Source organism: Armigeres subalbatus, chromosome 3, assembly GCF_024139115.2.
Source record: "Armigeres subalbatus isolate Guangzhou_Male chromosome 3, GZ_Asu_2, whole genome shotgun sequence".
Taxonomy (NCBI): domain Eukaryota; kingdom Metazoa; phylum Arthropoda; class Insecta; order Diptera; family Culicidae; genus Armigeres; species Armigeres subalbatus.
In genome coordinates this window covers 422,837,230-422,862,821 of record NC_085141.1, presented here as the reverse complement: position 1 = coordinate 422,862,821, position 25,592 = coordinate 422,837,230, and the positions used below count along the sequence as shown (strand labels likewise).

The 25,592-nt window shown below is 39.2% G+C and overlaps 1 protein-coding gene across 1 annotated transcript; it reads right to left on the bottom strand.

Moving 5' to 3' along the window:
* Positions 1 to 8,851: 8,851 nt before the first annotated feature.
* LOC134227369 (peroxiredoxin 2) lies at positions 8,852 to 23,451 on the bottom strand. The gene is made up of 2 exons (XM_062708783.1): positions 23,291 to 23,451; positions 8,852 to 9,760 (listed from the first exon to the last, which is right to left on the bottom strand). Exon 2 carries the CDS (start codon positions 9,749 to 9,751, stop codon positions 9,161 to 9,163), a length of 591 nt encoding a protein of 196 aa, XP_062564767.1. The 5' UTR covers positions 9,752 to 9,760; positions 23,291 to 23,451; the 3' UTR covers positions 8,852 to 9,160.
* Positions 23,452 to 25,592: the final 2,141 nt, after the last annotated feature.

Here is a 25,592-nt window from a genome sequence, read left to right as displayed (position 1 = left end):
AAAATTCGACCCATGCATTGTTACCTGGGTACATGCTATGCTAGCTAATCGGAAAATCTCCTCTGAGCTTAGCGGTTCATACATCACTGTTAAAGCAACAAGGGGGTGTCCGCAAGGCGGAGTGCTTTCTCCTTTGTTGTGGTCACTGGTGGTGGATGAGCTTCTAGACAGCTTAGAGAGAAGAGGCTTCGAAGTGGTTGGATATGCTGAAAGTGTTATCGTGGAAATAATGCAATCTGCCCTAAATCACACTTTTTCCTGGTGTCAAAAGTATCAACTAGGCATAAATCCTACAAAAACTTCCATTATCCCTTTCACCAAACGGAGAAAGGTACAACTGAAACCCCTTTTCTTGAATCAAACACAATTAGTTTATTCAAGTGAAGTAAAATATCTAGGTGTCATACTCGACGCAAAGCTTAATTGGAACTCTCATCTCCAATCAGTTGTGCAGAAAGGTCTCAATACACTTTGGGTTTGTTCAAAAACCCTTGGTAAAAGATGGGGCCTAAAACCAAGTATGATCATGTGGATATATAAAACCATTGACCGTCCCAGGACAACTTACGCTTCCCTTGTCTGGTGGCCTAAAACTAATGAGGCTCAACAAAATCCAACGCACCGCTTGCATAGCCATCACTGGTGCAGTTCGTAGTACATCCACTTTGGCCCTAGACGCAATGCTTCACCTGCCCCGGTTAGATCAATTCATAAAGCTGGAAGCGGAAAAAAGTGCTCTAAGGTTAAAGAGAACAAAAACACTGCTGTCGGGAGACCTTACGGGTCACCTCAGCATATTAAATGAATTTGCCATAAATCCCGCAATAGGAATTTGTAGTGACTGGATGGAAACGGTAGTCAATTATGACTTACCTTACGATGTGTTCATTCCTTCCCGCCAGGAGTGGGAAGGAGGTGGACCCAACGTTCCAACAGGCTCTATAAATTTCTTCACAGATGGTTCGAAAATGAATAATCTGACAGGATCCGGAATCTATGGCCCTACAACAAAAATTTCTGTCCACTTAGGACAGTGGCCCTGATATTTCAGGCGGAAATATATGCAATATTAGAATGCGTGTTATTATGCCTGAGGAGAAAGTATAGATTTGCAAAAATATGTATTTTCTCTGACAGCCAAGCGGCACTTAAGTCGCTTAATAACTACACTTGTAACTCAAAGCTAGTGTGGGAATGCATTCTGGCTTTGAAAAACTTATCCATACGCAATCGAGTCTACCTATATTGGATCCCAGGACATACGGGTCTAGAGGGAAACGAGATTGCTGATGAGCTAACCAGGAATGGATCTAATGAAAGGTTCATTGGCCCTGAGCCCTTCTGCGGGATCTCAGACTGCTCTGTAAAAATGGAACTGAACAAATATATGGTCAGTCAAATCACATCAAACTGGAATGCACTTCCCCATACGAGCCAATCCAAAAGGCTCGTAACGATTAACCCCAAGAAAACCCAACAACTATTAGGTCTCAACAAAGGGATCTCAACATCTACACCGGTCTAATAACTGGACACTGCCCTGCAGATACCATCTACAAAAGATCAGAGCAATCCAAACCTCAAATTGCCGCTTCTGTGACGAGGAGAGAGAAACATCAGAACACATCCTCTGCTATTGCAGTGCACTCACCCAACGTAGGTTCAAAGTTCTCAACAAGCCCTTTTAGGGCCTGCTGACATATGGATCTTATCCCCAAGGACGTGGTTGGCTTCATAAAGCTAGTCTCGCCAGAATGGGGAGTCACATACTGTAACTCAGGATCTCTATTCATCAATAATAGATGGTCTTGAGTTCAGTCGATACCAAGGTATCTCAGTGACAAACATGTTACTGAGATAACTTGCGTATTTCACAGCAAAAGGGTATATCACAATAGTCCTAAAATCTGGACGCAGTGATCTTCACCCGACAAACGAGGAGAGAACCTGGCAACAGGTTGAAGCGATAGCCGGGCAACGCTCAGGATGGAGATCTTTCAAGTCGGCCCTTTGCACCACCGGAGGTGTACAGGACCCATAAGTAAGTAACTAAGTATTATTTGATTGTCTCAAAATGGGGAGCTTATCTTGCCCCATTTGAGATTATTCAAAACTTATAAAGTATGGTCAAAAATTTCACTGTGAATGTTTTAAATGGCACTAAAATATTCTTTAGTGAATTCTAAAAGTCATATAAAATGTATAGTTGGTAGGGTTTGCAGAAAACGTTCTCAATAGATAACGAACAACGATAAAAGAAAGGCAAAAACTGTTCCGAATCATAACAAGCCATGATAACAAATTTATCAAACTTGTATATAAGTGCGAGAAAACAGAATCGGATAGGCAGTGATAATTTTCGCTTTGTTTTCGCTCATTTTGTGTTGTTTATCGCACAGCTGTGTAGAACAAGTTGAAATGCATCATCAGAACCAGTGCTCCCCGCGTTTGGAGCTTTTTAAAAGAAATTTATCATGAGGTATAGCCTCCCAAATCAGTTCTTTATCATGACAGCTTGCGAAAAAAGTCTCTCGCGGTATGCTACATATCGTATATGTATGCAGAGACAATAAGTTGGAGACTTTATAATCGTCTTTTGCAAACCATGATAGTTGGATAAGATTTTCATTAAAAAATGATTACATTTTTAAAAACTTTATTTTCTATATCTGATTTCTTATACCCCAAGTTTTCACCAACTTCTGCTAATTCATATGTATTTCAGATTCATTTCATTTTTATAACATTTTGTCAATGTATTTTGTTGGACTATCCAGTTTTCCGCGAGCGGTAATGGCCGCCAGCTTGCCTGCGGGTCAGTCTGATTTGACGTTTCTGGAGGTCAACTGCACCCACCGCTCCGAGTATTCTGACCAATGCTGCATATAAGAAGGTGCTGATTCAGTAAATTCAAGCCTTCTAATATACCACATTAATCAAAATGCTCGAATGGTGGGTGCAGTTGACCTCCAGAAACGTCAAATCAGAGACTGACCCGCAGGTAAGCTGGCGGCCATTACCGCTCGCGGAAAACTGGATAGTTTAACAGTGTGCGGAGTTATTTAGAGAGAAAACGGCACACTAATAGCGGTAAAATTAAGGGGTGCTCTACTTGCCCCGGTGGCGATCTTGCCCCGTCCTCCCTAACCGACTTTGTTATATTTAGATATTTGAAAATCAAAACCCATTTGTGTCGTCACATCTTGTTATTATTTTATTCGCATTAGAGTCACTTTCCAGATTTTGATGCTCTGTTACGCAAAAAATAAAAATAATGATGATACATTTTGTATTGTATGTAGATACAGAATATTAGGGAGTGAGTGCTAGTAATGGACCTCTTAACGACTGAAATTTACTTAACAAATTTGTTAATATAAATCAATTCCTGCAGCCCTGTCCATAACAAATATATGGAATAATTTTGGGTTTTGTTCAGAGGGTCCATTTTACGCACGGGGTCTATTACTAACACTCACTCCCTATGTCAAAGTTTCAGGAAGATTGCAGCTTTTATTATTTTATCAAGTTTTTTTTTTGGTTGGAAAACGAGTATGAAAATTTCAACCGCAAATTACTCAACATGGAGAAAGTTGACATGGGACGGGTATTTGAATAGGGGTATTAATATAGGTTCCAAATAATTTATAAATTGAATATGTCACATATAAATCAAATGGGACCTAAAAAACAATAGAGGTAACAAACTATAGAGGACGATTATCGCTGCGGTTCCCTTTGTTATCGTCCCCAAACATGTTGGGTACCTATCTGTCAAAACGTACTGATTTTTCCTTCGTTGACATTTAGTGCCCTATCCTCGCCAGCAAAAGATGTTTCGCCAGTGACGACAGCGACAATATTCCTCTATAGTTTATTATGTATCTCTATTTAAAAAACGCTAGTTCAGCAAAATTGTTAACGCATACTTGCTTCCATTGTTGAAGTGTAGACGTGCTGGAAGCAACATTCAATTTCAAAAAATATTGGTGGTGAAGGAAATTAGTTCACCTGTAGGACCCACTTACCCCTTCAAACGGGGCAAGTGGGACCTGTTCTGTTTTATACTGTCGAACAAAACTAATTAAAGGAATATATAATATTCATAATATGACAATATTATTGTTTCTGAGTCGTAGTATTTTCAGATCATGGATGGAGGTTGGTTGCTTGTCGCAACAAGAAAGGGATTATAATGTTAGCAGATATGAAAGTAAAACAACAGGCGATTTACTATTTAATTGGCTCTTGTCTTTCTTTCCATTAGCTTACCTTTGTAGCAAATGTTTTAGGTGGAAAAGATATGCAAATCTTTATTCACCATTCGGATTAATATTTCTCTGTTTATAGCACAAATTATTTCATAAATCAGCACTTCAAAAGAAACGTTTTTGGCATATGAACATTTAATGGTATATGAATGTCGAAGTTATTTTTCACTAGACAACGACCTCTGGTAACAGTTAAAATGACTCTATCGAAAATGTTGTTCAAATATGTCCCACTTGCCCCATATATGTTAACACTCAAGGGCAAGTGAAAATTGCAGATTTTGGCTTTAATAAAAAATAATTTAAATCGTTTTCGAAGTCACACAATTATTTAATTGTTAAAACTATTCACCTTCCACATCAATGATAAATTTAGAAACGACTGTTGCAAACCCTGCCCTTTGGTTCAGAAAGGGTAAGAGCGCGTTCTGCCAACTTGGTCAAGGCAGATTTCAAGTGGGAACAAGTTACTACATGGACGTTCTAAAGTGCCTGATTGAAATGTTCAGCTTGTGAGGAGCCCTTGAAGATGTGATGTTGGATCAGTATCTTGATATTAATTAGAATTTATAATGTAAATTTTTATAATTCACAGTTTTGCCTTTCGCGTATACTAAGTATAAGTAAAGGTTATAGGATCACTCCAAAACCGAACTTTTGATAGAAGGCTCGGAGACCCATAGTGTTATATATGTAGCAATCAACTCAGCTCGACGAATTGAGGTGATGTGTGTGTGCGATTTGCTTGCAACAGGTTGCATTCGACGCGGAATCCTTCCTAATTTTTTGCTATTGAAAATTTGTGCTAATCGGCCTTTGCGTTCTGGAGTTATTGAAAAAAAATAGCTTTTTTCCCCATTTTTCCCAAGGGTAAAAGGTAAGGTAAAAAAAAGGTAAAAAATTCAAAACCGATTTTTTTTCAAAACCTGCTGCAATGCATTAAAATTGACGCAAATAAACGTAAATTGATGGATAAAACTGAATTATGGAAAGTATAAGGTACACCGGAGGAAGTGGAAAAGGAAAAATCGATAGTGCATGTTTGAATTAGTGTAAAACCAGTTTAAATGATCTAAATGCGTTCAATCAGAACGGACTATCAAAAACAATAAATTTTGCACCGACTGTGCGGTTATTCATACCATTTTGGTCGCTTGAAATGTATGGAAATTCATTTTGAAATTAGGAGTTGTTTTTCCACTTATTCTTGTGGGATGGGGTAAGTGGAAAACCCATGTTACCTTAACCTTCAATAGTGATGAGTAGTTACATATAACTAAAATCAATACGATAATTGCTCTAAGTATCTTTTGTGGAATAATTTTATTACTTCAACGGAATCGATCCTCAAGGAATTCTTGTAATAGCTAGGGGAGGGCTGGTTTTGCCTTCTCGAATACTAAGTGTACGTAAAATCTATATGTTCGTTCCAAAGATGAACTTTTTAAAGGAAAAATGGGACTTACAGGGTTATGAACTAATCAACTTAGTTAAACGAATTGAGATGATGTCTGTATGTGCGTATTTGTATGTATGTGTGTGCGCAAAGCACGTACAAAATTATCAACTATTCTTAAACACTTGTCCTTAACCAATTTGTTCGCAAAACAATTGCATTCAACGGTGAAACTAGTTATGAATAAAAATTAATGTGAATTATAGAATATTTTATTTATTATCAGACTAAGGCCGGAGTGGCCTGTGCTGCACATAAAAGTCTTCTTCATTCAGCTCGGTACATGGCTGCACTTCGCCAACCACGCAGTCTGCTGAAGGTCCGCAAATCGTCCTCCACCTGATCGATCTACCTTGCCCGCTGTGCACCTCGCCTTCTTGTTCCCGTCGGATCGTTGTCGAGAACCATTTTCACCGGATTACTGTCCGACATTCTGGCTACGTGCCCGGCCCACCGCAGTCTTCCGATTTTCGCGGTGTGAACGATGGATGGTTCTACCAAAAGCTGATGCAAATCGTGGTTCATTCGCCTCCTCCACGTACCGTCCGCCATCTGCACCCCACCATAGATGGTACGCAACACTTTCCTTTCAAAAACTCCCAGTGCGCGTTGGTCCTCCACGAGCATCGTCCAGGTCTCGTGTCCGTAGAGAACTACCGGTCTTATAAGCGTTTTGTAGATAGTCAGTTTGGTACGCGACGAACTCTATTCGATCGGAGCGTCTTACGGAGTCCAAAGTACGTACGATTTCCAGCCATTATGCGCCTCCGAATTTCTCTGCTGGTATCGGTATCGGCGGTCACCAGTGAGTCCAAGTACACGAATTCTTCAACCACCTCGATTTCGTCACCACCGATAGAAACTCGTGGTGGGTGGCTTACATTGACCTCTCTTGAGCCTCTTCCTATCATGTACTTCGTCTTCGACATGTTGATGACTAGTCCAATCCGTTTAGCTTCGCTTTTCAGTCTGATGTAGGCTTCCTCCATCCTCTCAAAGTTACGTGCCATGATATCAATGTCGTCGGCGAAACCAAATAACTGGACGGACTTCGTGAAAATCGTACCACTCGTGTCAATCCCTGCCCTTCGTATTACTCTCTCCAAAGCGATGTTGAATAGCAGACACGAAAGACCATCACCTTGCCGTAACCCTCTACGCGTTTCGAAGGGACTCGAGAATGCCCCTGAAACTCGAACTACGCACATCACCCGATCCATCGTCGCCTTGATCAACCGTATCAGTTTATCCGGTAATCCGTTTTCGTGCATTAGCTGCCATAGCTGGTCCCGATCGATTGTATCATATGCGGCTTTGAAGTCGATAAATAGATGATGTGTGGGCACGTTGTATTCGCGGCTTTTCTGCAATACCTGACGTATGGCGAACACCTGGTCTGTGGTAGAGCGTTCACTATAAATAACCCAATAATTATAGAATATATTAACCCCTATCAGTGCCATTTTTAACTTTCGTATATATTTTTTTCATATTTCAAACATGTGAAAGGCATCAATACCGATAGGTGGATTAATCAGGCATTTTCTCATTTATATTAGTCCAATCACCACTGGAATCACAATGGTAACGAAGAAGGAACATATTAAGATTCACAGCTATCGAAATAAACTCTGGGGGAAGAAAAAAATTGATTAATTAGAACATTATCCACTTCCCCCGTAATGTTTGATACCTGGGGTAAGTGTAAAATCTTTGAATAATTTTCCTTCTTGATACAAACCACTACCAATTGAAAGGGATTAGTTTAATTGTATTAAAATGGTCACATGTGATATAAATTTACTTGAAAAAAGTACAATTGGTGCAAATAAGAATTGATTTTATGAATGCAAAAATCAACTTTTCGCAAAACCTAAAATTACAGTTCAAGCGTTAACCGTGTTAGTGTATGTATTATACAAATTTCAACATAGTATTAGTGTGAGCATCAAAGTATATTCTTACATAATGTTATGATGTGGTAAAAACTGTAAATTAGGTACAATTCCAACTCTTCAAGTCGATTTGTACGCTTACCCCCTTTTTCCACTTCCCCCAGTGTACCTTAAACTAAAAAATCATACTTGTGACTTGGCCCAGCGACCCCCTTGTACATCATGAAGATGAAAATGAAAAAATGACTATTCTGTTGCAAATCCATTGAGTTAAAATACAAGTAATAACTTTTCCCGATAGTTTAAAGTCATGATCAAGCAATAGCATTATCATGGTGCCTCAAATGGTTTTGATTCCAAATATTTTTGTGTCGTGTGTATTCGTTGATAGTCCTGCTTCATCTTTCTAGAACATTGCCACCACTAAAAACGTTAATCGATCCATCGGTAGCTATAGTACCCACTTACCCCGTATTTTCACTTGCCCCGGGGTACCTTAGCTACTTCAGTTTAACATGAGTATATACCATCTCTTCCCATTTGCTCCTCGTAAGTAAGCTTCCTACGAATGATTAATTGTGGATGTCCCAATAACGAACAGTAAAATATAAGTCGGCCATGTATTCGCGAAACACAGTATTTTTTTTAAAGTCTAGGACTTAAAGACACGCAATTTCAATGCTCAGTTCAGTGAATTAATCAAATGGGTTTATCAGTTATTACATCATTCGCTGTCGCGACGGTGCCACAGTCAAGCATTTACCTACTTTATCATTGTTAGGAAGACGAAAAAAAAATTACCAGAAATGCATGTATCAAATCACGTGCGCGTGTTCGACTCAATGATGATTGGGTTGAGAATCTTATCAATAAAATTCTACGCTAATACCGAACACCTTCATTTGTGAAGTCATCGAGGCATTTAAAAACGATAACCCTGATCCGCTACTTTCCGACAGACAGTGACGATTCTGAGAGTTTTAAAATCCGTTATTTCTGACAAACCACTATTTAATACAAGTCATTCTCCAACCATCAGATAACCCAACCAACAAAACGAATAGGAAGAAACAACAAAGATGAAAGGTAGAAATTGTCGGTGGTTACCGTCGACAGTTATCTTCGTCATAATTTATTTTTCAAGTAGACACAACACTAATTGGAGTCGATAATTATCCCCGCTTTCCCCAGGGTGTGATGGATGAATGAAAAATCGATGCAATAACAACTGAGGTGTAGAAAAAAACAATACTATTTTATTGCCCTTGTTCTTCCGTTTTCGGACTGTATTGGAGCATAGGAGTGCCTCAGTTATTAACTGATGTTTGATATAATCTAATGATAAAACAAAAAGTGACTCTCGCTACAACCAGGCAGCCTGTTTTCAGAGAGAATCACTCAATACGCATCGAGGCCATACATCGAATAATTAGTGGCATTTTGTGTTGGTTCAACCAGGATACACAGCTGCAGAGTATTATCTCTGTCACAACAGCTTCTTAATGCTATTTTACGGTATACAATATTATTGGGTATGTTTAGTTAGCATCGTTGAAATATTCCTTAGACTTCTTCGGATCGGCAACCATGGTCTTGGATCCTGGCTTCCAGTTGGCGGGGCACACCTCACCGTGCTCGTCGGTGAACTGGAATGCCTGCACCAGACGGAGAGTCTCGTCAACGCTGCGTCCCACGGGCAGATCGTTGATGGTCGCCTGGCGGAGATTCTGCTTGCCATCGATGATGAACAGCCCACGGAATGGGACGCCGCTCTCCTCCTGGAGCACTCCGTAGTCGCGAGCGATCTTCATCGACTTATCGGCCAACAGCGGAATTTGCAGCTCACCGAGGCCACCCTGCTTGCGCGGGGTGTTGATCCATGCCAGATGGGTGAAGTGGCTGTCGGTTGAGCATCCAATTACGTGGCAGCCGATCTTCTGGAATTCCTCGTTGCGATCCGAGAAGGCAATGATTTCGGTCGGGCAAACGAAGGTGAAATCCAGTGGATAGAAGAACAGCACCACGTATTTGCCGGCGTAGTCTTCCAGTTTGATTTCCTTGAATTCGCCGTTGACGACGGCGGTTCCGGAGAACTTGGGTGCGGGCTTCTGCAGATCTGGGACAACCATGGTGATTTACTGTAAGAATAATAATGAAAACAAAAATATCGTCAAAAATAAAGAATAGTAATTTTATTATATACATAAATGGATTAGAATTAGCTGAGTCATTCATAACAAATTACAGGACCTTTCATAAATTCAGTCGCAATTGTTCATCCACAGCAAGGCAGTTAGTTCCCTAATTCAGCAATAGCAAAAAGTAACATACGCTAATTATTTTGATAACAACTTTTTCTTAAACTAGTTTCATTGAATGTGTAAAAAACGTGTTCGTGCTTGTGGGAGGTAATCCACCAGGGCAAAAGATAAATATTGTACATAAAAAAGCTTATGTTTCACTCAAATATCATACAGAAGAAGCTGAACAAACTGTGTTTGAAAACATTTGATTCTAAGTTTGTGTTGCGTTTTAAGGGGTATCTTGCTGAGTGTAAAAACTTAAGATAGTATCCATACTGTTATGCCACGTTTTGACAAGACAAGCCAGTTGCACAACCCAGTTGATTTTAATTGACTAGCCAAAAGTTGAACCTGTTCAACTTTTGGAAAGTCAATTGAATTGAACTGAGTAAGCTGTTTAATACCTTTTCCCTGTCAAAACGTAGCATTAACCCTTTCAGGCCCGATATTCAAATATTCAAAGCTTCAATATCCGTTCAATTATATCCCTTACAACTCCCGGGAGGTCAACGGATTTCGTAAAATAGTTATGAGATATTCTGGGCAATTAAAAATGTCATTGAGTTCAGGACTTGAGGTCTACAGCTGCTTAGAAGCTCTTTTTGGTACTAAAAGCTTCAATATTCGTTCAATTATATCCAGTACACCTCCCGGGAGGTGAACGGATATGGTAAGATAGTTATGAGATATTCTGGGCAATCCAAAATGTCATTGAGTTTGAGACTTGAGTTCTACAACTGCTTAGAAGCTCTTTTCGGTACTCAAAGCTTCAATATCCGTTTAATTGTATCCATTACACCTCCCGGGAGGTCAACGGATATCGTAAGATAATTTTAAGATATTCTGGGCTATCCAAACTATCCTTGAGCTCTGAACTTGAGATCTACAGCTGCTAAGAATCTCGTTTCGGTACTCAAAGCTTCAATATTCGTTCAATTATATCCCTTACACCTCTCGGGAGGTCAACGGATATCGTAAGATAGTTATGAGATATTGTGGGCAATCCAAACTGTCCTTGAGTTCGGGAATTGAGATCTAGAGCTGCTTAGAAGCTCTTCTCGGTACTCAAAGCTTCAATATTCGTTCAATTGTATCCATTACACCTCCCGGGAGGTCAACGGATATGAAAAGATAGTTATGAGATATTCTGGACAATCTAAAATGTCCTTGAGTTCGGGACTTGAGATCTACAGCTGCTAAGAATCTCGTTTCGGTACTCAAAACTTCAATATTCGTCCTATTGTATCCATTACACCTCCCGGGAGGTCAACGAATATGGTTAGATAGTTATGAGATATTCTGAGCAATGAGCGATTCCAAGCAACAGCATCAAAATTTAAGAAAATTTTTAATTCATGATTTTCTATTGAGTTGGAACTTTGCACAGTTTTTCAATTTCATCTAAATCGTCATTTTTCGATATCAAATCTTCATATTGAGTCACGACTAACTTTTCAAAAGGGTGTATGTGAAAATGGTTCAAAAATATTTAAAAAGCTGCACAGCAAAAACGGAATGTTCGATTGTTATGATTTTTTCAGCAAAGTTAGACAACTAAATGGTGATTCTTAAGAAAATGTGCACAGTAAAAAAAAAAATTTTTTGCCTTTAAAAATATCATTTTTGTCACAAAAACTCTAGTTTACCATCACCAAATTTTTATGGTAGATAGCTAATATAATGGACCGTTTTCCCTAAAAAAATTACGTTCGAAAAAAGATAGGGTTTTGAGATATTTGAGTTTTTGTGACAAAAATGATATTTTTAAAGGCAAAAAAAAATTTTTTTTACTGTGCACATTTTCTTAAGAATCACCATTTAGTTGTCTAACTTTGCTGAAAAAATCATAACAATCGAACATTCCGTTTTTGCTGTGCAGCTTTTTAAATATTTTTGAACCATTTTCACATACACCCTTTTGAAAAGTTAGTCGTGACTCAATATGAAGATTTGATATCGAAAAATGACGATTTAGATGAAATTGAAAAACTGTGCAGAGTTTCAAATATTTTCGAAATGGTCGCTCAGGATCGACTGACATGCCCCCGTGGAATGCCTCCAATGCTAACTGTCCTTTAGTTCGGGACTTGAGATCTACAGCTGCTTAGAAGCTCTTTTCGATACTTGAAGCTTCAACATTCGTTTAATTATATCCATTACACCTACCGGGAGATCAACGGATATGTTAAGATAGTTATGAGATATTCTGGGCAATCCAAAGTGTCCTTGAGTTGGGGACTTATAATCTACAACTGTTTAGAAGTTCTTCTCGTTATACAAAGCTTCAATATTAGTTCCATTATATCAATTACACTTCTCGGGAGGTCAACGGATATCGTAAAATAGTTTTGAGATATTCTGGACTATCCAAATTGTCTTTGAGATCTACAGCTGCAAAAAAAAATCTTTTGAAATGTTGGTGCTGGTTTATTCAATTGTAATAATCACATGCACATAGTAACTTTGAGAAAATTTGAAATGTTGGTGCCAATATATTGGAGCTTTGAGTGACGGAAACCCAAAGTAATCATTAGCACTATATTTTGCCTTTTCGGCAATACAAAGCTATATAACTCAGGCTCTATAAGCCAGTTTAAAGCATGTTTGCACTGTGACAGCGTTACAGTCGCACATACGTATTTTTCAATGCTTACGGTTAGCTGTAAAATGTACTGCCGTGCTTGTAGATCGCATGTTCTGAACTCAAAATCGGTTTTGACGACTCAGGGTATCCCAAAATCATCTAAATATTGATTTTCAGGAATGTATTATGGAAATGGATGAATACATATCCAAACTTAAAGCGACGAAAAAAGCTAGTGTGGTGGCTGCAGATCGCAAGCTCTGAACTCAAGGACGGTTTGGATAACCCAGGATGTCACAAAACCAACTTATCATGTCCCCAAGTAACCAAAAGTACCTTTAAGAGTACGTTTTTCGCTTAATCCGCTTCACTGAGCTGCTTAAGCGAAAACGTACTCTTAATGGAACTTTTGGTTAATTGGGTCTCCTGGTCTCGTGGAATATGTCATGGATATGTTTGAAAACATATCGAAGTTTCTAGTGACGAGAAACGCTAGTCTTGTAGCTGTAGATCGCAATTTCAGAACTCAAGGATAGTTTGGATGACCCAGGATATCCCAAAACCATCCAACCATGTCTCCTGATTCTCATGAATATGTTATGAATATGGTTGAATACATTTCCAAGAACATATCAAATTTACTGCCTAATACAGCTTAGAAAAAATTGGGCCTGAAAGGGTTAAAGTATAGTAAATCTCTAAATGTTCAACTGCGTTGTTTTTAACAAAAAATCATACAGCCACAGTTAACATTGGATAATATTTCAGGGCCGAAGGACAGACAGTAAATTCACAGACCAATCATTGCAGTTGTTGAAGACTAAGGAAATATTTTCACATCCATAACTGAGCGAAATCAGTTGAAAAATTGCTTATCTTCAGGGGATAGCTATTTTACGTGCCTGATAGTATGTACCTATACGCGAGGCACGATTCGAAAAATAATTAGTAAATGGACGTGCCGCCAACTAGTGAGCATTAGCAATAGCAACCTTAAAAACCCAGATTAATCCACCTAGCAGTGATGATGCCTTTCTCGTGCATTATAAAATATATTGAAAAAATCACATTAGAAAGGTCAAAAAAGCTCTTTAGGAGAATAGATCACATTTTTTCGATCATTTTGCATGTATTTGCATAAGTTAAAATGCATTGCCACCATTTTCGGAAAAAAATTTTTTTTCGGTTTTGAATTTTTTTTTCCAAGGGGGGGGACTTTTGGGAAAAAACAATGATTTTTCAATAAGTCCAAAATGCAACGTCCGATCGAGCCAATTTTCAATAGCAAACAATGGGACCGCATTCCCCGTCGAATGCAACTTGTTGCGAGTAAATCGGATAATGCTAAGTTCCAAAAAGTGTGTCTACAGAATTTGTACACATACACACATACACACACACATACATACATACACACATACAGACATCACCTCAGTTCGTCGAACTGAGTCGATCGGTATATAAAACTATGGTTCTCCGGGCCTTCTATCAAAAGTTCTTTTTTGAAGCAATTTTATAGCCTTTCGGTACAACTTTGTTGTACGAGAAAGGCAAAAAGGTATTCTAAACAGAAGCACCTCGTCTATACGTTCTACCTGTTTATGGAACTGGTAACCTGTTTATGGAACAGGTAACTATTTTTAGTTCAGAACTAACTTAATGAACTCACAATTAATTTCTTAGCAATTAATTATTAGGGCAAACAATTTCCCACTGATATTTTTTAAACAAAGTTTCACGTCATATGTCCAATGATGTTTTAACATCAGACGAATCGTATATCAACTCAACGTCACATCCCGAGCAGGAGCGACGATCTCGATAACAGCAATTTGTATGATATTAACATAACAGATTACTTTATTAACTCCAGATGAAACGTTTCCGACTTTCATTATAGTCTACATAAAGCACTTTCTAAAGTACTAGCACCATCTTTAAAATGGAAAGATTTTACCCGAGCAGGAGCGACGACCTCAATAACAGAAATTGGTATGAAGTAGCCTTGGATAAGGTAAAATACCAAAAACTTTTAAGCAGAATACTTGAGGCATAACATAATACATAATAACAAACGAATAAAAATTGGTTATGCATTTGGTATTGAAATAGAATTTAATAACAGAGTATGTTATGGCTCAAGTATTGTGCATATTAATTTTTGGTTTTTCGCCAGTCACGCTGCCGCAGCAGCAGCGCTGCCAGAAGTCAAATTTAAAATTTTGCGCCATGACAAATGTTTTGAAAAATATTCCCTCCTTGGTACGCTTACTCGCTCTCATCCGCGCGGAGAACCAGCGTGAGCGTTGTCAACTTTGTCCGTTTCCTCACACCATCCTCTTTCGCATGCGAAGCAGACACGTTTAGGTGCAAGTTCTGAAATGTTGCGTAGGGGTTGAGATGTGCGCCGCCGCCGACAGTTTTTGGCACGCCGCCGCCGCCGGCATTTTTGCATCGGCGCGCCGTCGTTTAAAATTTGTCACGCCGATTGTCTATAATTTTCCACGCCTCGCCGATTCAAAATTCGAATTTTCGAAAATTCGAATAATCACTTAAGGCAATTAATTGCGGATCAATCACACTCATCACACTTTTTTTCACAAGCATGTGCTTTTTGGTGTAGCCCATAGTATCGAAGTATGTTTGTTTTTACAGCCGATAATTGCTACAACGACTCAAATTGATAGCGTTTGGCTTTGCGTTTAAGTGTATAGTAGCGCTCGGCTTTGTTCCGCACACTGAAAGGACAATATGTGACGGGTCGCCGTCATGTTCCTACCGGTAGGCAGTGGAAATTTTTGCATATTTATAAATATTCTATTTATGTATCTCAAATGGAAAATAAAAATGGGATTCCAATGAAAACCTTATGAATGTACTCCATCCTTCTAGCAATTTCGACTTCAAGGAATATTCCAGAAATTTGAACGGGAATGTTCCAGTGAATCCAACGGGAATGTTTCAGGGATTCCAATGAAAATCTTCTTCCGAATGGAATCCTCCGGGAATACCGACGAGAGTATTCCAGGAATTCCGACAGGAATGTTCCAGGAGTTCCAACGGGAATATTACAGAGATTCCGTCAGAAATCCTCCAGGAATTCCTATGTGAATGTTCAGGGATTTCGTAGGCAATGTTCTAGGGATGCAGAAGCAAACCGTCGAAGAATTCCGGAGCAAATCGTCGAGGGACTCCGAATCAATCGTCCAGAGATTCCGTAAAGAATTCTCCATCGATTCCGAAGGGAATCCTCCAGGTATGTTTAAGCAAATCGTTGAAGGATTCCGAAGCAAATCATCGAAGGGTTCCGAGACAAAACGTCGAGTGACTCCGAAAAAAAATATTCCAGGCCAACGAATTCCAAAGCAATTATCCGAACGATTTCGAAACAAATCTTCGAATGACTCCGGAGGAATTTCGAAGCAAATTAACGAGAGATTCTGAAGCAAATCCTCCATGGATTATGAAGGGTATCCACCAAAGATTCCCAAGGGTATTCCTTAACGATACATTTGGCATAAAATGCCAAATTACCAATTTGGCCAAATGAGCCTTTCGGCTGTTTGTCGCTCTCCGCCAAACGTTATTTATGGTCAAACCATTTTCGACCTAATACAGTTTCGGACAAACGTTTATTTGGCCGCAAATGTCGGTTTGTCAAAAAGTTGTTTGGCCCAAATGGTCGTTTGTCAGAAAGGTCATTTGGCCGAGAATGTTATTTGGCTAAACAGGTGGATATTTTTGACCATACTACCCGCTCAGTAATCATCATTTGGCCGTTGGACCAAATGACATTTTCGATCAAATGGCCCTTTCTGTCAAACAACCATTTTTGGCCTTACAACCTATTCGGCCAAAAGACCATTTCAGCTAAACGACGTGTTTGAAAAGAGTGCTTTTTCGGCCAAAATCTCAGCCGTATGTTGCTTTGGCCAAATGAAATTTTTGACCAAACTTTTTTACGTTATATCACCGTTCCGCCCAAACCTTAATTTCGGTCAAATACAATTCGGCTTGATGATTTTCAACTTAACGTATTATTCGGCCAAATGGCTTTCTGATTTTCGGACAAATGAGCCTTCTTCTTCATTAAGAATTTTCCATTGAATATCCAAAGAATTTCATATGCACAATACAAAGAATTCCCTGTAGAAATCCAGAGAAATTCCTTCAAAAATCCGATTTTTTTTGTTGAATTACCGAACGGTTTCCCAGATTTTTTCTAAAAAATCCCGTTGGGTTCTGAATCATTTTGGTTAAAATTTTGTAAAATTTACCGTGAAAATTCCAAATAATTTTCCATAGAAAATTAAAAGAATCACATTCAAACTCCAATGAATTTCCTAGGATTTTTTTTTACAATTTGCTGTTGAAATCCAATTTTTATGTTGATGTCCACATTTTGAACAATCTGCCGCGGAAAATTTGAAGAATTTTCTGTGTAAAATTCGCAGAATACTCAGAAACTTTCCGTGGATTTTCCAAACATTTTCTTGTGGATACTTGAAACAATTTTCCTTAGAAATTCCAAAATGCTTCCTTGGAAATTCCAAAGAGTTCATAAAACTTCATAGTAGTTGCCGAAAATAATGTTCAAATGAAAAAATGCAGAAAAAGGTATTCAAGAAACAAAACGTAAAAAATCTTCACGCCGATTCACGCCGTCGCCGCCGGCTAAGGCTCGATGCCCACGTAGCGTCATTTCAACGCAAAGTGTACGTGGCGTCAAAAAGACGCAGGTGTGCACCGGGAAAAAGCGGTAACGCAGCGTCACCACGCCGATGCACACCAGCGTTTTTTTAACGCTGCGTGCACGTGGCGTTGAAAAACCGCTACGTGGGCATCGGCCCTAAAATAGCACTCGGCGTGACACCAAAAACGCCGCCGCCGCCGATTTTTGGTCCGGCGCACACCTCTACGCAGGGGTCGAACGCGTTCGATGTGCTGCTGCTACAATCAACGGCGCGACCATTGTTTATCGTTTTTGTAAATCCTTTTAATTTAAATTTTGTTTTTTTCTAATTTGCTTTAGTTATACAAGATAAGGATATTTTGTTTATTAAAGGCGCAACTTTCATTTGGAACAACTCAGTGTGTCCCAACTAACCATCCTTCCCCTTCTTCAGCATTCGCAAGGACGTGACCAGGACAGATCTCGACTATTGGAGAGTACATTGCTTCCATCTAAGAGATGGTGATTAGTCCCGAATCAATATCTGTGGTAACGGATGAAAGTGATGCTACTCTCATACAATAATCTTGGCTTGTACCACCTACGAGTTTGTGCGAAATGCTCAATGCTAATGCTTTTATTTGAAACAATTCAGCTTGATGCATATTTTTTAAGCTGGATGGGGTAACATGTGTACCAAAAATTCATGGGACGCCCCTGTCGTATTCCATCCGAAAACGGCTGAATGGAATCCGCCGTTGAAGAGCGGTGCGACTGTTCGTTTTAAAATTCGACAACAAACTGACGGTGCAATCTTCGTCGTTGCTACTCAACCCGATGGCGCTACCAACACCATCTCACACTGCGGTGGCTGCAATGCGCTAGCATTGCCATACCCCGCCGCGCAACCTCTCTCAGCCCTTCACAAGCTTCACCATCAACTATGAATACTACATCTTTCTCCTTCTCTACTCCTGTTCTTTGAATGAATAAAACTTTCACTTAGATAATATTTCAAATTCAAATTAAATTTCTTACCTAAATTGGTTCTAATGAATTGAAACAAATTTTATTTTTGCACAAGCAACATTCAATTTAATTTACATCTATCATTGAATTTTATTTCCTCAATTCCACTATATACTTATTTCAAAACCCGAACTTCAAAATCAAATTGCGTAACAAATCTGTTGATACAATATAGCATCAAATCCATAATCCATATTTTTTCATCGAACTCACCATCTGATTTCAAACTCCAAATCAGTTTCAATATTCCAAGAAAATTATACAATTTTTAAATGCATTATGTCAATTGAATCTTTATTTTCAGTCACCGGATGTAATTTTTAAATCCAGTTGAATCAAATTTTCTTCTAACCTTCAAGACTATTTCCACATCATAGTTAATCTGATTTCATATTCCAATATATAAATTTGTATTCAATCCAATATCCAAACATATTGACCAAGGTATCTTTATCTCTAAATTCAATCCAAATGGTGCAGAAATTCTATCTTAATTAAAATTTAAAATTTAACTACAAATCTTACCTTCAATTTCCGCTTTATTTTTACCTTTAAATTCAATTTTTAATTTTGATTAAAAAAAACGACTTCATATTTTGTCTTCAAATCCTCTAGACTGCAAAATTTATTCTTTAAATTCAACCTAACGATAATATTCAATATCCATTTCTTTATAAAACCAAAATAAACTCCAAAGAAATTTTTTTTAATAAATTCTTAAAAACTGGTTTTATAATTAATTATTCAATTTCAATCTTTGAATCATATCACTTGATTTACTTCGAGTCAAACATCCATTAATATTTTCCAAATAAAATCGCCAAATTTAACCAAATAGAACTAAAACTCCATTAAAATTTTCTTCCAAAATCAATCTCTATATCAAATTTCACAGTTCCAGGTCTAAGTTCGCAAGACGATCTCCAAATCCATCAATTCGGATCAGTAAATCTCACCGAATTCAACTGAATACATGATCTCTCAAATAAAACTGCAATTTCAATCTCCATATTAAATATCAAAACAGCCTATATAAATATTTTTTCTCAACGTAGCATATTTTCATAATCTTTTTTATTTCCATATTCATAAAGTGTGCTAATGAAAACACAGACGTAATCCTACGTCAAAATGCCTCGGAGTCCTACCTACTCCAGAAAAAAATGCCTCGGAGTTCTACTCACTCCGGAATAAACAGAAAAAAATGCATCGGGGTCTACTCACTCCGGGGTAAACAGAAAAAAATGCCTCGGGGTCTACTCACTCCGGAATAAACAGAAAAAAAATGCATCGGGGTCTACTCACTCCGGAATAAACAGAAAAAAATACCTCGGAGTGCTTCACATTCACAAAGTGTACTCTTGTATAGAATACACAGACGTAGTCCTACGTCAATATGCTTCGGCGTTCTACTCGCTTCAGAATAAACACGAAAATGCCTCGAAGGTCGGCTCGCATTCACAAAGTGTACTCCACATAATACACAGACGTAGTCCAGCGTCAACATGTCTCGAGGTTCTACTCGCTCCGAAAAAGAAACAAAAAATGTCTCGGAATCTTGCAATGCATTCGCAAAGTGTACTGCTCTACGGAATACCCAGATGCAGTCATACGTCAAAATGTCTCTGACGTGTACTCGCTCCGGAATGAACACAAAATGCCTTGAAGTACTGCTTTGCATTTTCAAAGTAAACTTTTTTTTTATTAATACACAGACGTAGCCCTGCTTTGACACGCATCGAAGTTTTACACGCTCGGGAATAAACACGAAAATTCCTCGAAGGTCTGCTTCGCATTCACAAAATGTACTCTACAGACGGAATCCTACGTCAACATGCCTCGGAGTTCTACTCGCTCCGGAATGAACAAAAATTGTCTCGGACACCTCCTCTGTATTCGCAAAGTGTGGTCCTCTAAAGAAAACCCAGACGTAGTCCTACGTAAACATGCCTCGGATTTCCACTCGCTCCGGAATCCTGCTTCGCATTTGCAAAGTGGTCACAGACGTAGTTCGACGTCAACATGCCTCGGAGTTCTAATCGCATTCACAAAATAAAATGCCTCGGAGACCTGCTCGCTCCGGAATAAACAAAAAAATGCCTCGGAAACCTGCTCGTTCCGGAATAAACAAAAAAAATGCCTCGGAGACCTGCTCGCTCCGGAATAAACAAAAAATGCCTCGGAAACCTGCTCGTTCCGGAATAAACAAAAAAAAATGCCTCGGAGACCTGCTCGCTCCGGAAGAAACAAAAAAAAATGCCTCGGAAACCTGCTCGTTCCGGAATAAACAAAAAAATGCCTCGGAGACCTGCTCGCTCCGGTATCTTTTATTATATCCTCGGGAGACCTGCTCGCTCCGGGATCATGTTTTATTAAACACTCGAAGACCTGCTCGCTTCGGTATTTTTTTTTCTATGATTTCGGAGACCTGCTCGCTCCGAAATCCACAACATGAGAGCATACTTACCATTTAGTAACTAGCACATTAATGGATGTGGCAAGCACCATTTTCATGCGCTAGTTACAAATATAAAACCAAACACTACCGACTGCGACATGTCGTATTCCATCCGAAAACGGCTGAATGGAATCCGCCGTTGAAGAGCGGTGCGACTGTTCGTTTTAAAATTCGACAACAAACTGACGGTGCAATCTTCGTCGTTGCTACTATGTAGTATTCAGAGTAAGCGGCTAATGATTTTAGTTTGTATAAGTGATTCTAGACTATGAATTGATTCTGCTATTGCGGATAGTACATTAAACATAAGCAATCAAATATACCAATCGTGAAATCACATATTTCGCGTGCCCCAATTTACCGTACAATGTGGCAAGTTTTACATTAGACTTGATTCGAACTCTCAATTTTGCATATGCACTAATATTGACCTCTATCGTGAAAGAATCTGTGCATGATTGAGTATTTGAGAGTATGGAGAGCAACATATTGAATTTTCTGACGAACTTTGCTTCATTTAAGCGTGTGCCAAGGAATCGGTAGCTTGTGAAGGGCTGAGAGAGGTTGCGCGGCGGTGGCTGCAATGCGCTAGCATTGCCATACCCCGCCGCGCAGCCCTCAACCTAAAAACATATGCAAATCAAATCAATGACTTCTAACTTTATGCAAAATTACGAAACCATAAAGTTACGGTTTGTATGGAAATTCTGTATGGGCAGATTAAAATACCAAGCGATGCTGCCATCTTTCTTACGCATTAAAAAAGACAAAAGTCTTGTAGGCAAATATATATGGAAATTGTTCCATTATCAATATCATGAAGCAAAAGAGTCAAGGAGCAAATACGTCGGACCTTTTTGCATACATTCGTGCTCACCACTGCTGAAAAAATCACAAACAATGAGAAACTTCAGTCGTACAGACATCACATCAAATCGTCAAACATTGTATTATTTTTTTGATCGATTATCCGAAATGGGAAAAACAAACATTTTCAACTTGTAAATTCTAATTTATAAATGTTGCGTCAGTCTTATGATTATTTACCATACATTAGGTTAAGGAAAGTTTCTAGAACAATTTACAAGAAAAATTGAAATACCAAGAAGAAAAAGATTTTTGCAGGAGTGAGTGTTTGAATCGGAGCGGTACCCCTATAATTTTTGACACTCTAACATTCACCGAATATCCAATTCACAGAGTCGTGGCTACAGAGTTTAATTTTTGAAAGGGGAAAAAACGCATCAGCATGACCTAGCAATTTTGAATGGATGAGAAAATATGCGATCCACGGATTGTTGCCTATTTCTACCTGCAGGTAAAAGTAAAGAAAAACGCGCATCTTAACCCCTTTTAAACCAGTTCCCAGCCAACTGAATCCGTTGCGTAACTCGTACCTACGTATGTGACGATTAGGCTTTCCTTTCCTGAACGTTCGTGACGAAGCCGGCGACGACGCTGAACGTTGTCCGTGGTAATGAAATTGAATTGATTCATCGCCCGTTAATTCCACCGGGCCTTATGCTGCTTGATAACAAGCATGCGTACCGGCACAACACGGTATCGCAAAACCTGTACCGCTACAACAGTGAGCTCTGATTTATTCGATTTTGATTTGATGATATTGTAACGTGATATGTCGATGTGTAATCATTGGCTACTCTAATTGTCGATTATTCCATGTTTACTAGTTTCACTACTGGATGGTATTTATCGAATAATACAGAGTTGACTGTATGTATTACATTGCAACCAACCTACAGGCTGGTTTTTTAATATTCGCGATTAACCATCATCATACTGGTAGACACCATTCGGGAATGGTGAGTGTGATCAAAGAGGCATAAAAACCCGATTATGCGAGCTTTCCTTTTCATTGAAGCCGGTTTTCCATATGATTTTGCCGGTGAACGGCAGTACACTCAGAACGGCATTGAACTAGTGCTAATTTTCGAGGTCATGAACACTCTTATCAGGGAAAAGAACTAATGATCGAGATCGAATGCTGTTTCACACCACAATCGGAATGAATCTCGTTCTCTAGAAATTTCGATGGATCGACAACGTAGTAGAAGAGTAGAAGCAAACTGCAGCAATTTCAAAGGGTGACGTGTTTCAACATCACACAAACAAAATGGCAACTAGCGTCGATTAGAAAAAAATATAAGAGAACATGCCGTGAATACTGGTAAAAAACTCATACAAGTCTCATATGTGCAGCAATTTCATGAGCCATGAGACTGCTACGCGATTATGAACCGAATATAATTACCCCTTTTCGAGTGCTTGAGATTGAGAGGATTTGAACCACAAAGGTTCAATCACTTTCTTAATTCCAGCTTACGTAAATCACGTTGAACGGATGTCAAATCTGCTCAGAAACCTAATGAAAGGTGTTATATTGAAGCATACTCAACCATCTTTACCATGACATGCATTGTCTGATGACTGCGAAGAGTATGCAAGGAACAAATTAAGCTCTGACATTTGATTTTAACATGACTGTCGGAGAAAAAAATCAATTCAGGTCAATAGTTTCATCAGCTACTTCGCTAGGCGAAACTAATGCAGCTATTTCATCGCACTAACCCTCATACTAACATCCGTCGAATAATGACTTACCTGTACTTCCTCGAACCGGATGGACAAACTCGACAAACAGACGACACAACACACTATGAACCACTGCCCGGCTTGCGAACTCCGCTAGATGACGAACGATACTGACGATATTCAGCCGAAATTCGTTAGCTATAGAAGACGGATTGCGAGTTGCGATGTGATGTGAGCGCGAAGAATCAGCAGAAAGCCGGCTGGATGGGTGGTTGGCTGGGCAGGGCGCGCGCGGATGTAGGGGAGCCGAACAACGCACGAATGCTTCAGGCAGCTGACGTAGTGGCGCGTCTAGCGTGCTCGCAGGCGCGACACCCAGGGATGTTCGATTTATCTTTCGCAGTGTATGCGAGTCGATATGGAGAAAATGTGATGGCAGAACATGAATCTCCATTGCAGTTTTAATGGTTTTAATAGTTTAAGAAACCAGTAAGCACGTTAGAATGTTGATTATAATCGGTGTTGTGAATTTCATTACTGATTTTGGTTCTAATTCATACTAGTTCTGATAAATAAAACCAACAGAAAATAGGCAGCTCGAAAGTTCATAATTACTCGGTCATGGTAATGTTTTTAGATGAACAAATCAATATAGGTATGTACAAACTTATGTTGCTAATGTTTTACTTTTCGCATGCAACCCGCATGACAAATGTGCCATGACGGCCATTCTCTCGTCAACGCCAGTAGCAGCGGTGTGTATAACAGTGTATAATACCAGTGCGAACTAGAATAGGTCATACTTAATAAATTAACACATAATTTAACGAATCAAAACGCCACAAACCGGATTCAATAAACTGAAACAAGTAAAGTGAAAGCCCGTACGTTAGTTGTTGTGTCGCAGCCGACCCTGGAATGGCCAGAGAGTCTCTTGCATCTTGCATCATCTGCCGGTTGACAATTGGATAGATTCAATTACTATTGGACCTAGTGGGATAAGGAGAATTTCACATCTCAAATCAGAACTTATCTTCTTTTTTTTCTTATTGGCATTACATCCCCCACTAGGACATTGCCGCCTCGCAGCTTAGTGTTCATTTAGCACTTCCTCCGTTATTACCTGCGAGGTTTCTAAGCCAAGGTATCATTTTTGCATTCGTATATCATTAGGCTAACACGATAAAACTTGTATGCCCAGGGAAATCGAGACTAGACCTGTGCGCTGCCACGCCATGCCGCCGTCATTGATTTTTTCACGCCGCCGTATAGGCGCACCGCCGTATGAAAATTTTTCGCGCCGCCGAATATTTTTTACCACTCCGATGACTATTAAACCAATAGTTTATTGGGTTTCGTAAGCATTGGTGTAACTAAGGGGAAGGGGGCAGGTGTGGCCTGGCCCTCCTTAGACCCACTTGTGCCCTCCCCCCATCGTATGTTTTCTACGATCTATTTTTCAAACCGATTTTTCACATTTTCTTTAAGTGACAACATTCTGTGTCTAGTGATGACCCTTTGGACTACATCCCTGGAAATACTTTACGTTCGTCAGTTATCCACAAAACACCTCATACCATGATACGCAGCATCACGATACGGAGATTATCTACGCTATTGGTTCGTCATCGGCTGTTATCAACTTACGTGATATGGAGAGCTGGGAGAGTTGAGGTGTCGGAGTTCAACCGAACTGATGGTAGCGAGAGCGGATTCGAATATTATCGGCAGATTAACAAATCTGTAGTTAGTGTTGTTCAGGTCACCGACTAGAACGGGTTAGCTACCGAGTGTAGAATTAAGTTTCAATTGTTTAGATATAAGTTCAAAATGTTAGTCTAAGAATAAACTTTTGTCCGTGTAATAAATATCCAGTTTGTCCGCGAATATATGTAGTTTGAAACAGTTAAACCGTGTTTAGTGTATCAAGGGAAGAAGAAAAGGACCAAATAAGACGTGTAGGAGCTACAAGCTGAAGGGAGCGCTTGTTTCCACCATTGCGAGGCGATGTTCGGTTGGCTGCATGAACATAGCAGGAGCTATTGAGCAATCGGAGGTAAAAGGGGCAGAACCGTTCATTCTGGTTTATTAATTGTACCAAGTTCAAAAACCAGATTGTTTGAAGAATTATATACGCCCAGGTTTTTTTACATGGCTTGGTTTTAGTCGTTTAAGACCTTCAGCGTCAATGAAACAATGAGTTAACCACACGAAAAAATTCACAATAAATCAAAGAAAATTCAGGTGGTATTTAAAAAGTTGTGAAAGTTTGGGTTAATCGAGAAAATCCAACCGTGTAAAAAAAACCTGGGTGTATTCCTGTTCTACTTCCAATTACGATTAGATGTAAATGAAGCTGGAACTTGTTTTT